The sequence below is a fragment of the Pipra filicauda genome, unplaced genomic scaffold, assembly GCF_003945595.2.
Source record: "Pipra filicauda isolate LSUMZ 115617 unplaced genomic scaffold, ASM394559v2 scaffold553_size308853_pilon, whole genome shotgun sequence".
Taxonomy (NCBI): domain Eukaryota; kingdom Metazoa; phylum Chordata; class Aves; order Passeriformes; family Pipridae; genus Pipra; species Pipra filicauda.
This window is the reverse complement of record NW_024104702.1, coordinates 136235-151047: the sequence shown is the minus strand read 5'-3', so window position 1 is coordinate 151047 and position 14813 is coordinate 136235. Positions and strand designations below refer to the sequence as shown.

The 14813-nt window shown below is 42.5% G+C and overlaps 1 protein-coding gene across 1 annotated transcript in view; it reads left to right on the top strand.

Annotated features, from left to right (window-relative positions):
• DCBLD1 (discoidin, CUB and LCCL domain containing 1) overlaps positions 1-13841 on the top strand; it is a 48623-nt gene extending 34782 nt beyond the window's left edge. The window contains exons 8-15 of the mRNA XM_027716318.2: positions 654-869; positions 2416-2546; positions 4291-4438; positions 4527-4643; positions 6142-6232; positions 7266-7315; positions 8869-8988; positions 11462-13841. Coding sequence (XP_027572119.1) covers positions 654-869; positions 2416-2546; positions 4291-4438; positions 4527-4643; positions 6142-6232; positions 7266-7315; positions 8869-8988; positions 11462-11979 — 1391 coding nt within the window. The 3' untranslated portion in view covers positions 11980-13841. The remainder of the gene's footprint in view (positions 1-653; positions 870-2415; positions 2547-4290; positions 4439-4526; positions 4644-6141; positions 6233-7265; positions 7316-8868; positions 8989-11461) is intronic.
• The last annotated feature ends 972 nt before the right edge of the window (positions 13842-14813 follow it).

Sequence of the window (14813 nt, the reverse complement as noted above, 5' to 3'; positions counted from 1 at the left end):
GGAATTATTTTTAACTTCATTGAAACCATATTCCACTGGCCTGTTTTCTCTGAAGAACCTCGATGTGCAGAAATTTTGTGGGTTCTTTGGTGGAGTTTGTAATACTTACCTGCAGCTATTATCTTCATGATATCATGTCTTGGCAGCAGTATCAAGGAACTTCTCTAATGAGTAACTTTCCTAGCTCTAATTGCAGGTGAGAATCATGAAATATTTACAGTAAAGTGTTCCTTTCAGTACAGTGCCTTCATCTGTGAAATGTTTTGTACAGCAGAATTAGTTAACACCAATCTCAAAACATAAATATTATGTTTCAGAAGGAAAATTTAAAAATAAAAAGTCTTCACAGGAATGAGACAAAAGTGCAGAGATTAAAAAAACAAAATTGCAAAAATAGCAGATGCAGTCAGAAGGTGTCTTGTACGTAGGAGTTAGATTGGTAAAGGAGAGGGACTGCACCATGCTGGTACTGGATCATCCACTACAAATTCTGGTAAACACCACAGCTAATGGAGAGCATCAGGCTAGCAGTAGATTCAGCAATGTCTGATTTGGCTGTTGTGGGTGGTCTTTAAATGTTGCTAGCCTAATATAAAAATATCCTGTGAAAACGCAAAGTAACTCCTTCTGCCTGTCTGTGTGGGGACTCCTAGGCTGCAACAAATCTCTCAGTCTGGAAGAGGGATTCCTCTCCAAGAGCCAGGTTACTGCATCTTCCTACTGGGAGGAGACCAACGAGTTTGGGCAACTATTCCAGTGGTCTCCTGACAAGGCTTGGCTTCAAGTCCTGGGATTGGCTTGGGCCTCTAACCACAGCAGCAATCGTGAATGGTTGGAGATAGACCTGGGAGAGAAGAAGAGAATAACAGGTATGTCGCTGTCTGGTTATTAGAAACTGGTGTTGCAGCTGGAGAACAAAATGAATGCAGCAGAAAAGCTAATAGTGCACAAATGCAATGTTTCTTTTGTTAAATGTAATGAAATGTTCTGCATTCAAGAATATTTAAAAATATTCTTGAATATTTAAAAAAATGTTGGCTATTTACAAGACTGGTCTTCCTATGGAGATATAGTGTTCAACTCAATTGTCATGTGTGTCTGATCTATAAACATGCTGACAGAGCAAAACACACAGGGACTGGTAGAGCCTGGGTGGATGATAAACAATTGCTTAGGATCTGTTAATGATGCAGGTCTGGAATCAATAAGAAACATGAAAGTCATAGCCTTTGAAACAATGGTCCAGGTGAAAGAAATTCCTGTTTCCATCTCCTGATTTAGGTGTAAAAATGTAAATTACAGTTGCTGCTAAAGATGTAAAGATGGCTGATATGGACCATAATACCAAAAAGCAATTATCATTTTGGAGTCACAGAATCACAGAATAGATAAAGTTGGAAAGGGACCACAGGGGGTCATCTGGTCCACCCTCCCTGCTCAAGCAGAGCACATGGCACGGGATTGTGTCCAGATGGTTCTTGAAGATCTCCAGTGAAGGAGACTTCACAACCTCTCTGGGCAACATGTTCCCAGTGCTCTTTCACCTGCACAGTAAAGAAGTTCTTCCTCCAGGTGAAGGCTGGTGAAGGGACTCGAGCACAAGTCCTATGAGGAGAGGCTGAGGGAGCTGGGGTTGTTTAGTCTGGAGAAGAGGAGGCTCAGGGGAGACCTCATCACTCTCTACAACTCCCTGAAAGGAGGTGGTAGCCAGGTGGGTGTTGGTCTCTTCTCCCAGACAACCAGCTGTAGGACAAGAGGACACGGTCTTAAACTGTGCCAGGGGAGGTTTAGGTTGGATTTTAGGAAGACATTTTTTACAGAGAGAGTAATCAGATATTGGAATGGGCTGCCCAGGGAGGTGGTGGATTCACCATCCCTGGAGGTTTTTAAGATGAGACTGGATGTGGCACTTAGTGCCATGGTCTAGTAACCACAGGGGTGTTGGATCAAGGTTGGACTTGATGATCTCGGAGGTCTTTTCCAACTTGGTTGATTCTATAATTCTATGATTCTTATTCAGGTGGAACTTTCTGTGCATCAGTTTCTGCCCATTGCCTCTTGTCCTATTGCTTGGCACCACTGAGAAGAGCCTGGTTCCCTCCTCTTGACACCCTCCCTTTAGATGCTTATACACATTGATGAGGTTCCCTCTCAGTCATCTCTTCTCGAGCCTGAACAGGCCCAGCTCTCTCAGCCCTTTGTGCTCTGTTAAAAATATCCATGGCTCTGACAATTTAAACCTGATTTCCATTCTTCATCCAACCTTAAATTCAATTTCAACACAGTTTGAAAAATAAATTAAGACCTTGAAGGCAAAATTTTCCAAATTGTTTTGGCTTCTGTGTTTGCATTTGAAAATGTTCCTTTAAAACAGACACCTAGCAAATGAAAGTGTTTTTTGCATCTTGTCAAAAGGGATTAAGACCACTGGTTCTGGATCCACAATGCTGAATTTCAACTTTTACGTGAAGACATTTACAATGAACTATAAAAATAACAACTCAAAATGGAGAACTTACAAAGGGATTCTGAGCAATGAAGAAAAGGTAACGGAAAGTGGGAAGGGTAGGAAAACACAAAGCAATAATGTGTATGCTGCCTTGACATTGAAGGGCAGGCTTTCACTGTCAAGAAAGATTAGGAGTTTCAAACTAGTCTCAACTTGGGTTGTCTTTGCCAGTGTAATTTTTGCCCCTGGAGTAGTAGACAGTAAGCTTGTCAAAACAAGGAAGTTATCCAGGGACTGATGAAGTTGTGGGACACACACAGGGAGGCATGTGTATGTCCGTACCCTTCTTTCAAAAAAACGTGTAATGAAAGCTGTACAGCAGGCTGTTTGGGCAAGTCTTTAGCTCAGCTCAGCTTTTGCCTGTGCTAGTAATGCTGTACCAGTGCAGAAGTGTAGGTCGGCACAGCACCAGCAAAGCTGAGGCTCAGCTTCAAATGCATCTGGATGGTCAATCCACCGCCCCCACCAAATGAAACAACTCCCTCAGGTAAAGCGCAGGTGCTGGAGCTGTGCCTGTGGCTTCCGCAGTGCCTGTGTTACCATCACCAGGGCTACACCACTCCCCACTCCTCACTGGTGGGACTCTTCTGACACAAGTGGGCACAGCCTACGTCTGTTAGGAACTGGTGTAACACAATGTAAAATATACACTCTTACACTAAAGTACCCAACAGCTTTCACAGACTCTATGTGACTTTGGCAATGAACGTATAAAAGAAGTGCACCAAGTTAATGCAGACAAAAGAGGCGCTGCACAAGTTTGTCTGATAACATTATCCCCTGAAAACCTCATGTTTCCTTTCAAACAAAAGAAACCCCAAAAGCCTCACTCTGTGTCCCCACAGTGTTCAAAGTCAGACCTTCACTTATCATTTCTGAGAGAGCTCAGTTTGCCTCAGGAGAAGGTTCTACCTGGTCCTCAGGCCTGATGACAGGTTTTAAAAATTTGGTAGAGCTGCAGAGAGATTTCCTGCTAGCTCTGATTTTCTTAGCTTGCATGGCAAGGAATTTCACTGCCCAACATTAACTGGTTTAATGTTTCTTTTAAGCATTAAACTGAGGGGATGTTGGCCCAAAAAGTGACAAATCAACCTAGTAGTGGCTGAACTGCAAAGACTTGTGGTTTTCCACAATGACTTGCTATATGCAAATAATCTTATTAAAGTATTATATATGATCTTAGTTTCAGCTAAGGTGCATGACAGAACCTGTCCTATCGGAACCCTGTGTGGCCTAGCATTTTATCTAAGATATGCTGAGCTCTCTTCTCTATCTCATCAGGCTTTTAAGTTTTCCTAGATCATGCTGAAGCATCTCTAAGAATTAATATTGCAAGGACTACTGTTCTGCACAAGGGGCTGAGCTGATTCTAGGAAATACTGTATAAGTGCAATAACAACTGCATGGTTAAAAGTCACTCTTCAGTTCAGTTTTTTCTTTTTATGTCTTTATCCCCTGTTCCCAAGAAAGGGTGCTGCTGTGCTGTTAAATAAAAAAATGATAGCATTATACCAGCATACATTAACTAAAAATTACACAGAATTGAAATGGTGATAATCTTTCTCCTCGGAGCTAACAGAAAAATGTGATCATCTGGCAGAACTGAAAAGATTATTTCTTTCTTTCCAGAACTCTCAATTCCTAAAATCTTGTGTCTGAATCCCAGATTATCAATGTATTAGTTTTAGGATAATGAAAATCTTTGAAGATGGATGTCAGGAACACTTTGAAGAAAGAGACTTTCAGAACCGAGCAAACAATGTGTGCACATTTCATTGCAGGTATTCCAAGGCAACTCCAACTCCGGTGACATAGTACGCAATAACTTCATCCCTCCAATAGTGGCCCGTTATGTGCGAATTATCCCTCAGACTTGGAACCAAAGAATAGCATTGAAGCTTGAGCTGATGGGGTGTCGAATAATGCCAGGTATGGGGTAAGAAGTGGTCCCCAGGCATGGTGCCTCTAAAACCACTGTGCTACCCCAGTGCCACTGATGCCCCCTTCTCTTTTGCAGCTAACAGTTCATTTACGCATTCAATGTGGCAGAAACCAAGTCAGAGCACAGAAACCTCCCTTGGAAAAGAAGACAGGACTGTTACAGAGCCCATTCCGTCAGAAGAAACAAACTTGGGTAACACTACCTAGTGCTGCATTTTCTCTAGGATGCATCATGTCTTCAGCCTGAGTGAACTTTAAACTTTCTCATAAACCAAAACTTTCATTTTCCCTTCAGACTTTATTAAAGATTAACGACAGAGAGAAGAGGGAGGAACATACGTTCTTTTTGTCTTAAGGCACAGAAAGAGATCGAAAGCCTTAATTTTCCTTGATGTGTTAACATCAGGCTTTAGTTTCCCTGTCCTATTGGTTTATTTGCCATGCTTGGTGGGTTGCTCAAGGGACTATAGTGAGCATTCAGCAGCAATTTTTGGAAGAGCTCTTCCTCACTATTTTCCTATTCTTTATGATTTTTTTAAATTATAAAAATTTGTTAAAAATGTGAGGTAGTGGTCTCACAAAAATGTTACCTTCTCTCTACACAATCATGACCCCTCCCAGAGAGGGTCCCCAGCTAAAAGCAGCATACAGTAGTTATGTAATTAAACATTTTTCCATAATGCATGTGTTCATGGGGGCTCAGACCACCTTAATTTGCATACTTCTTCCTGAATTTGCAGTCTTCATCCTTTAATGCTGTGGAGCTAGCATCTAAGGTCTTAAAAAGCAAACAAACAAAATTTGGTGCTTATACTGACTGTTTGGTGGACCCACAGCCAGGCAGGCATTACCAGATCCACTGTACCAAACGCTTCTACCCACTAGATAGCCGATAGTTGTAGGAATGGCTCTGTGAAAAAACTGGTTGTAGAAGCAATCACTGTAATAAAAAAAAACATTCTGAAGCTCTTGCCAAGAGCAAAGAAGCTCAATTCATCTGTGCAGCAGCATGGGTAAACCATATCCATGTTCACTGAAAATTAAATCTACTGAGATTTCATCTGCTAAATTGTAAATACCCCGTGGACACTTGTACTACCTTATTGTCACAGCTGGCAAGTGTCTGTAGAAACAGGGGATGAAACACTCCTGACACAAGAGCCACCCCACTGCTGATTTTCAAATCCCTGTGCTAAAGCATGTTGTGTTAGAATTTAACAGGGGCTAAACAGGTTTTTCCCTAGATCCACTCATGGAAAGCTTTGAACTATTTTGACTGAAATGCTTCAGTCTGTTCCACAAGCCACATACTCAGCATGTAAAATTGCAGCCTTGTTTGGCAGATTTATAAGCAACTGCAAACAAAGTGTGTGTAAGTGGTTTTTAAAAGTCATCTGGTGTGTAATAAGAAAGAACTGCTCTTTGTAAGGATGCATATAGATGCCAAGTCAAGTGTCACCCTTGAGAAAGTATATTCAAGTCTTTCATCTCAACATTGTTCCACGTAGGTACATGGCAAGAAAGTGTGGCTGAGGAGTAGTATTTTAGTTTTATAGATGTACATTTTTATGCTCTCTTCAAGGAGCATTCCTGCAACATTATCTACTTTTTGCTGCATTCTCTGTAGTAAAAATTATTATCTTCAGAGTAATTTGCCTTTTAAACTTTTATCACTTTTTTTTCTCATGCAGGTTTAAAGCTTACAGCTATAATTGTCCCCATCCTCATTGTGCTGTGTCTGTTCGTGTTCTCTGGAATTTGTATCTGTGCAGCCCTACGCAAGTAAGATATGACTTTTGTCACAAGAGGCATTTGTGGGTACCTAGCTAGCATGTCCAACTTTGTGCCCTCTTTCCAGAGCCTCTTTACCAGGGAGCTGGGAATTGATCCTGTTTGTCAGTCCTCCTTTTAAGTAGAATTCACGTTGTATCTCTGTAAATTGTATTTCTTATCGTATGCCTCCCCTAGTCAGAGAAAAACAAGGGTAAAGCAGGTCAGAACTGCGCACCCCAATTTACAGTCCAAGGTAACCAGCTGTTCTCTTCAGCCTACATATACCCAAAAATACTACGGTGTAAAGCAATCGAAGACAGAATACTTTCCACACCAAAGCCAAGTAAAAATTCAGTGAAGGGAAGATTTTAGCTATCTATCTGGATCATTTTCTTTTATTTCCCTCCGGTTGTGTTTCTGCTTCCCAGTGCCTCAAGTCAGAGCACTTAACCTAGCAGGCTGAAAGCAGAAAGAGCCCAGCTGTAAGGAGTTGCACACATACACTGGGGTAAGCAGCTAAAACTAAGCTACTTCAACTCACAAGTCAGAGGACTGGAAGAAGCACTGCTAACTGTGCTTCTTGCCACATGCCCATTCATATGAACCTGCACTTGCATGTAGAGCCAGAAAATATTTCTGTCAGCGGATGGCAATTTGGAAGTATAAGCAATGCTTTGGTGATGCTGCTTCATCACCAAATCTGCCCTGGATTCTCAGTAAATCTATAAACTAGCCAAAGAATTCAGAAGAGCAGATGCAAACATAGCCTGGGTCTATGGACATAGAGACATGAACACATCAAATTGATGAGTGCCAGTCCCAGACATTTGAGCACCAGCACTCACAACTTGCACACAGATGGGGAAATAGAAAATGTCAAAGTGCTGGTTTGCATGCCTGACGTTCTGGTAAACACCAGCCTCCAGGAACTTGAAATGAAGCCTTGTCCTCGGCCACTAAACACAAAGCTCTGCTGGAGCTAATGCATGAAACTGAAATGCTGTGAGTACAGACATTCATAATTCCTTTTCTCTCCTGGCAGGCGAGAAGCCAAAGGACTTTCCTATGGATTATCCAGTACTCAGAAATCAGGTTAGTGGAGAATCATGCACTTCATCCTGTCCTGTCCATTGGGCCAACAAGAAGGGGGTTATGCAACTAAGCATTTAATGCTTGTGAAATAGCATCCACATTTCCTCATTCAAATTCACCTCTTCATACAAGGGAAATGGCAAACGATAGTCCCACTTGTGTCATCCTAGTACAGTGCCCTGAGAAACAATATAATTTGGTTTCTATGACAGAAAGGCAATTAACAAAAGATCTATTATACGGAGTGCATAAATTAGCATGTAAGAGTGCTCCCAGGTGCCCTCCTTTTCCCTCCCTCCTCCAAAATACCTATTTTGCAGAAAATTGCTGCTTTCTTTTTCTTTTCCCCGCAGCAGAGAGGATTGCCTTTCTTCAAGAGAGCAAGGGATAATCATTTTTTATGGCTTTAATATTCTTATCTCACTGCCCTCCCTGTTTGGGACTGTGTTTATAAAGCTTAACAATACTCAACTGTACTGCATGTGTAAAATCCGAATGAGGGATTGGCTTGAGAACACCGCTTTAGGAGATGCCTGCAAAACCCCGATGAAGTATTTTCTTTGCTCAATAACGCTTTCTGGAGTGGGGTCTCCCATCAGCTTGGCAGTTGGGGTTTAGCTGTTTTTCCTGGCCAACCAACTTGATAGAGGAATATCCTTCTGAACCTCGGCTTTTTGTAAAAAAAGAAACCACTAAGCAGTTCATATGTCTCTTGACAAGTGTTTTGCAATAGCTCAGCTGCGAAATTTCATCCCTCAGCAGGCGCTGACGTCAGTGAAAGGAATGTTGTTCCCCACTGCAGCTTGCCCTCATTAGAAAATTAATTTGTACTTAACATCATATTTGCTAATATGATTTTTCAAGGTCACATCATAATCCTTTCTCACTTGCTAATGAGGACAAATCCCAAGAAATTGGAGATAGCCTCCTACCCAGTCAGTTCATTTGTTGCATGCGTGCTTCATAAATCAAGCTCCTAAGCCCTTGTGAACCAAGCTTGGGACTTAGAAAGCTGGTAGTCGAACTTACCTCTCCACAGACCTCCTGTTGCCAGCTCCGGGGAAATGCCTGACATTGTGGAGTTTTTTCTTTTCTGTCTCACAAGGATGTTGTGAGAACAAATGAACTGATGAGTGCAGATGCTCAGATACCAACAAAATGAAAGCCACACTAATCTACTGAAAAAAAAATTAAGCCTTATTTTTGCCACATAATCAATGCCATAAGATGTAACTGATTTAAAGCTAGTATTTTATCAATATACCTTGTTAAGGCATCAGTGCAGGCACCTACAGAATCTGAGCCCTTCTTGCCAAAAAATCCTGTGTAAAGATTCATTTTCATTTGGAAATCCCAGTTGATGAATCACTTTTTCCTTCACCCTCCATATTTAGGGGGCTCTTTTTACAAGCAGCCTATTTTAGCCTTGGTTTTTAACTTTAAATATATATCGACAGCAAAGAGAACACCAAATATTAAACTTCCTGGTAAATCTTCTGATTCTAAGCATTTAACTTGCTGATAAGCCTTCTATTTTTATTTCTTTATCATAGGTTGTTGGAAACAAATCAAGCAGCCCTTCACCAGACATCAGTCAACTGAATTTACCATCAGCTATAACAATGAGAAGGAGACACCACAAAAACTGGATCTGGTCACCAGTGACATGGCAGGTAACAGTTGCTTCCCCTCATCTGCATTCCTTTTGCTCCATGTGCAGAGCAGGTAATGGAGGGGGATGGCCCAGCAATATTACAAGCTCCAGCTCTTATGCAAGCTGAGGCCCAGGAATAGATTTACCCATGTTCATCCCAGATATGTAGTGAAGCAGCTAAATATATTAGGGAGGGAAAGACCACTACTTTAGAATTTTTTTCTTGGAGTTGTTGGAAAGATTTTCTGACTCTGAAATGCTGGAAGGCACTCAGGCATGGATGGAATGCAAGAATATGCCTAGGATAGGATCGTTTGCCTTTGCTGACTAATTTTTGTGTTTCTATTTAAAAACAAATGCTTCTGAAAATGGAACAAAATATAATGCCCCTTTCTGCTGAGCAAATAGAAAAATTACTTAGTTGGTTTGTGGTGGGATTTCCTGCCCAGCTGGAAGTTGTGCTGAGATCCCGGTGCAGCTTTCCTGGTGCTGAACTATCTGGGAGATGAGACCCCTTGAAGTGGAAGCAGGTAGATTGCAGAGAAGAAAAAAGTCAGTGCTTCTCTCCTGTGCTACCTTAGCTCTAGGTCACTGTTTGGGTAGAGCAAATCCCCACATCAGTACTATTTGCATTCCAAAGGGATGATTTTTTAATTCATCCTCTTAGCACATCTTAACCCCGCCTAGTCTAGTCTGTCTGGTAAGGCTGGTGAGAGCAGCCATTTCATGAGATCAGTGATCAGCAATCTTGAAGAAAGACTAGTTTGCTGTTTCCAGCCTCCAGACCTCAGAAATTCCTTAGAATTTCTTCAAAGTGTTTGGCAGAGAAATACATTTAAAAACAAAAGGATGGTTACTGTAATTCCATATGGTGCTACCCTCCATATCTTTCAAAGACAGTTTCAATCATTTATAGAAACTTTCAATGTAAATATGCAGAGATCTATAAAGCAGTTTTCTATCATGAAGGAAAGAGAATGAATAAAGGTTGCTCAAACATCACGGTTATTTGGCTCCCCTGGCCATGCCTGGGGAGTTTCTGCTCTGTCCATCCTCCCCTCCTGCTGTGTTTGTGGGAAGTCTTAACTCTCAGCCTGGCCCAGGCAGCTTCCCAGCCTTAGCCTTTCATTTACAGTCTCCTTAAAAATAAGAAACATGAAATAAAAATGTGAATGCAACTCAGAAAATTTAATAATTTAATTGCAGAGAGCACACAATTTGCATATAGGTTATCATGCTACATGGAATTCCCTCACTTCAAATCCCCATCTGCCTGCTGGTTCCCAAAGGCAGCCAGGAGCAAGTCGAGATGCTGCATCCTGAGCGAGAGATTGCTGGGGATGGCGGCAGCGATGCGGAGGAGAGCTGCACCACTTACTTAGTGAAATATCATAACACCTTCACCCTCCATGCTGAAGTTTGGGAGTTAGCCAGAAACTGCCAAAAAGATTCACAGGACATATGGGATCGAATTCAACACTCATGTCAGATGAACCACGATGCCAGAACAGAAACTGAGCTAACTTCTTTCACGCCTGCATCAAAACACGATACTTTAGCAGTGTCATTTACTAGAACTGTTCAGGCCACTGTATGTATCCACATGAGATTGTCACCAGCGCCAAAGTGAGAAAGTTAGAACATTGAATTTTCTCATAATAGTATTACTGGATTTTTTAAAAAAACTTTTTAGTTCAGACCTCCTCCTTACATGGCAGTCTGGCATCTGCCTTGACTAGAGGTGCAAACAAGCAAATCTTGAGGCCGTATTTCCTCCATCTCACTCCTTGCTCCTGCTCAGGCCGTTTGCCTGTCACCAGCTGTATCCCTGTCATCCCCCTTCACCAGGGTGACTGCCCAATTCCTCTGGGAGCACCAGTCCTGCTTCTCCTCCCACACTCATTCCCCCTGGCATGCCTGCAGCCGTGCGAGCTGGCTTAGTGTGTTTCACACTTCCACTGACTCTCTTGGCTGCCGTTTTGCCTAACTTCATCCATCTTGTCAGTCAGCTACTGTGAGATGCCTTTTAAATAAAGTCGTCTCGTTAAGAATCCTGGGTATTTTAATTGTTCCAAAAGTGGAACACTTGTTGTGGAGAACTTCTCACCTGAAGATCTTCATGCAATGCCCTTTGTCCAGTTTGGTGCTAGTATTTTGTTGACTTCACTTGTTTTTCTAGGGCTTTTAAGTATATTCCAGAAATGTTAATTTATTTGGGTGGGTAGGTGGGGAAAGGGAGGGGGGGAGTAGGAAAAGGGGTGGCAGATTGGAGCTCCTCCGTGGAAGAGCTTCTGCCATGTTCTACAACGCTTGCTCGCGGAAGGAGTTTACAGGATCAGTGCTGCGGAAAGGTTTCCTCATATCCCCAATAAGCACACAATTGATATAATAAGTGAGTAGTTTTTCATCATAAAATACCTGTCTCTGCATAAGTATTACATACATAAAATAATCATTCTGTGCCTTATTGAGCAGTTCATGCTTCCTTTTAGATTATCAGCAGCCTCTCATGATTGGGACTGGGACAGTAACACGTAAAGGATCTACTTTTCGACCCGTGGACACCAAAGATGAGGGAAGAGGGGGGAGTTCCGAGTCTGAAAATCACTATCGCTGCCCTCACAGAGCTAACCGGCATGAATATGCTCTGCCCCTGACCAGCCAAGAGCCTGAATACGCCACCCCCATCATAGAACGGCACATAGCAAGAGAAAATAATTTCCCTTCTGAAAATGGCTACAATGTTCCTGTTGTCTCATCTCAGATACACTCCCTTACTGCTGGCAGCTTCTCCAGTTCATGTAAAACTGACACCAGGAACGGAGACTATCAGACACCCCAGAGTGTCATAAACTATGACAAACCCAAAGTTAATGGTGTTCTGACCTCTGTGAGCTACAGCACAGACTACCAGAAACCTCAGCAAAATGCCCTTGGGAACGAGGGTTACTCAACACCCAGAGACTGCCTAAAACCCATAAGTCAGACAGCAATGACAGCTCTCTTGTGATTTGCTGAGCAGGAGAGGTGTGGTGCATAGGAACATCACTGCACAGCTTTCTGAAGCAAAAACAGAGTTTGGAGGGACTCTGCTGTGGGAGGCAGAAGGCAAACAAGCCCTGTGTACATAATATTGCTGTCTTGCTGGGTTCTGACATCTGAAGAAAGCATATGCTGTTTATCACTGTTTGTAGCAAGAGAGATGTTATCAGTGAAGACTGTACATCTTATTTTCTGTAACTGATCTCAGTGCTCCATTTGCAATGTGTGCAATTTGTACATAGCTTTTATTTAAGGAGAATTTCTTAAGTTTCCTTTTCACCTGGGGGTTTGAAAGGATTGCAGAAAGGCCTGTTTAAGAAAAAACAGACCTCCTTTTCTGTCTTTATTTTACCTGCTGCTGTACTGGCAGCTGTAAATGGTGTATCTTATGGTTGTGGTGATTCATCTCCTTTCCTATGAAAACTGAAGATAGGGCATCACTGTAGTTCTTTCTGGGAGGGTAGAAGTTAAACTACTTGAAGCATAATGTGCACAAGAGAAGGCAGCTGAGCATTTAAATACTGTGCTCAAACCCAACTTCCCAGCTGCTTTTTTAGCAGCAATTCTCACATGCTTTAATTTGATCTAGCATATGAGCTGAGCCATCTAACTTGTAATTCATGTTAGAAATAAGTAGAAAGGCTGAATGGTTTTGGGTTCAAGCCATGGTGATCACTCTACAACAGAAAAGAAAAAAAAAAAACCAAAAAAACCAAACAAAACCAAACAACAAATCCAACACCAGTTAATCTGGTTTTGTTTCTTTTTTTATTTAGGAAGTGTGCATGGAACCAAAATGTGAATTTACAGCTGAGAATTAAATCCTGTTCAAGCCCTAGCTGACCTTTTTGCTGCTAAACTGTAAGGACATTTGTTCCTTGGCACAAAGCAGCAAACTTCCTGAACTCTTTATTGCTCCACTAGGTATTTTTCTGTCTTACAAATTTAGCGTAACATTTCTACTTGAAATATTTCAACTAAGTATAACAGAGTGTGTGTACTGTTGCAGTTAAATTTGCAAGACAGTGGATCAGCACCATTGTTTTCAAATAATTTTTCTTTTGCAGCTGATGTTCCCCTTAGTTCTGTTTTTGGACAAACTTGAAAAAGTGTGGGGATGGGTGCAATGTATCGCACAGTAGCTGGCTCCTCTTTCAGCAGAGGCAGCGTTGGAGCAAAACAGCTTCTGGTAGCAACTGGGACCATCTGCTGCCCTTCTACCTCCAGTGCTTGGGGCATTTCTCTGAATTCAAAAGCTTGTCCTGAAGTGTCAAGAAGTGATATACTTCTGTGAAGAAAGAATGGTGCTATATTTTAAGCACAAGGTTGGGAAACGAGACCAGTAAAACCTGAGCTCTGGGAAAGTCACTCTTCGAAAGCCCCCCATTTCCTTGTGTGTAAATGGGATAATCTGCAAAGGATGCAGCCAAGATTATTCAGTCTGTTTGTAAAGTGCTTTCAGACCCTTGGGTGGAAAGTGCTGTCAGAGGACAGACTGGTTGCAGTGATACTACTCATGAATACTCTAGCCATACCCGAACTTGAGGCAAGGTCTGAGTGGGTTCTTTGCATACGCGTGTTTTGTGGCCTCGAGTGGTGCCATTCCCCCACGCCGCACCGTGCATGCAACTCCTGCGCAAAGAAGAGTCAAGGTAACCTCGTAGCCTTCCTGTGTTTCCTGTCATTACAGTTTCTGTGAAATGTCTAAAACACCTCAGGTCCTGAAGTGAAACAGCAGCAGCCTGTTTGTTAGACTGAGCTGGGCGGTGTTGTTTACCTTCTGTTGTTTACATGTCTGTGTAAATAAAGAACACTGGTATTTGTAAATCAGTCACACGGGCCTGCCACTTAACTCGGGCCTGCCACTTAACTCAGTGACTTGATCATCGCTGCACACCCACTCTCGTCACATATGCTGCAGGGTGAGAAAGAAGAGTTCTTTACGCCCTGCAAAAGTGCCAGTTGTGCTGCCGCAATTCACGGTCCCAGTGTGACTGGCTAAAAAAAGATTCTCTCAGTGCCCCATTTAGCCCAGCATTTCTGTCCATAAGCTCTATAGAAGAAGCCACAAAATACCGTCTATGCCCAACCCCGCTGCTGGATGCATATAATTGAGGAAAGGATGAGGATGCCCTCCTGATGAGCCTGAAACCAATCCTCCACCCACGCAACTAATTAGCCTCACTTGACAAACAAGTCAGTAATCAGGCCTACTCCCCACCTAGCGAGGCAGCTAAATAACACAGCAATGCAAGGGACTAGGCAGCAGATGACACTACTTGTATTCTAAGGAACTTTTCATATGCTTCTGCCACATGCTTGGTACATCTGCAGCATGCTACAAGTGTCACAGGGTTCTTGGCAGCGTATGCCCATTTCTGCTGTCATTCAAACACATCTTAACACAGCTGGTTTAGCCTAATGAAAAGTTGGGTCTCAATTTGCACCTTCCCTTCATTCCCCCCACCTCCCCGCCATCCAAAAAACCCCTGCAAAGATGGCTTAAAATAGATCCCCAGACATCTCCAGCCTCCCTTCAGAATGGCTTGGTGCCAACAGGGACGGAATGCCTGCTGAGGGTGGCTAATCTAAAAAGCCTCAGCTTCTCCATCTTGGCCTGGGAAACTTTTAGTGACACTAGCAGCAGACATGCAAGGGAACTTCCTACCCATGTAGCCTCTTCTATCCTGACAGTGGTAGAGATACAAAATCCTACTGTAGGAAGGAAAGGGGAATGCCTGAATCTTACCAGTGCTAGTGCTCATCCCCATGTTCGTCCTCTGAATGGCCTCTTACATACTG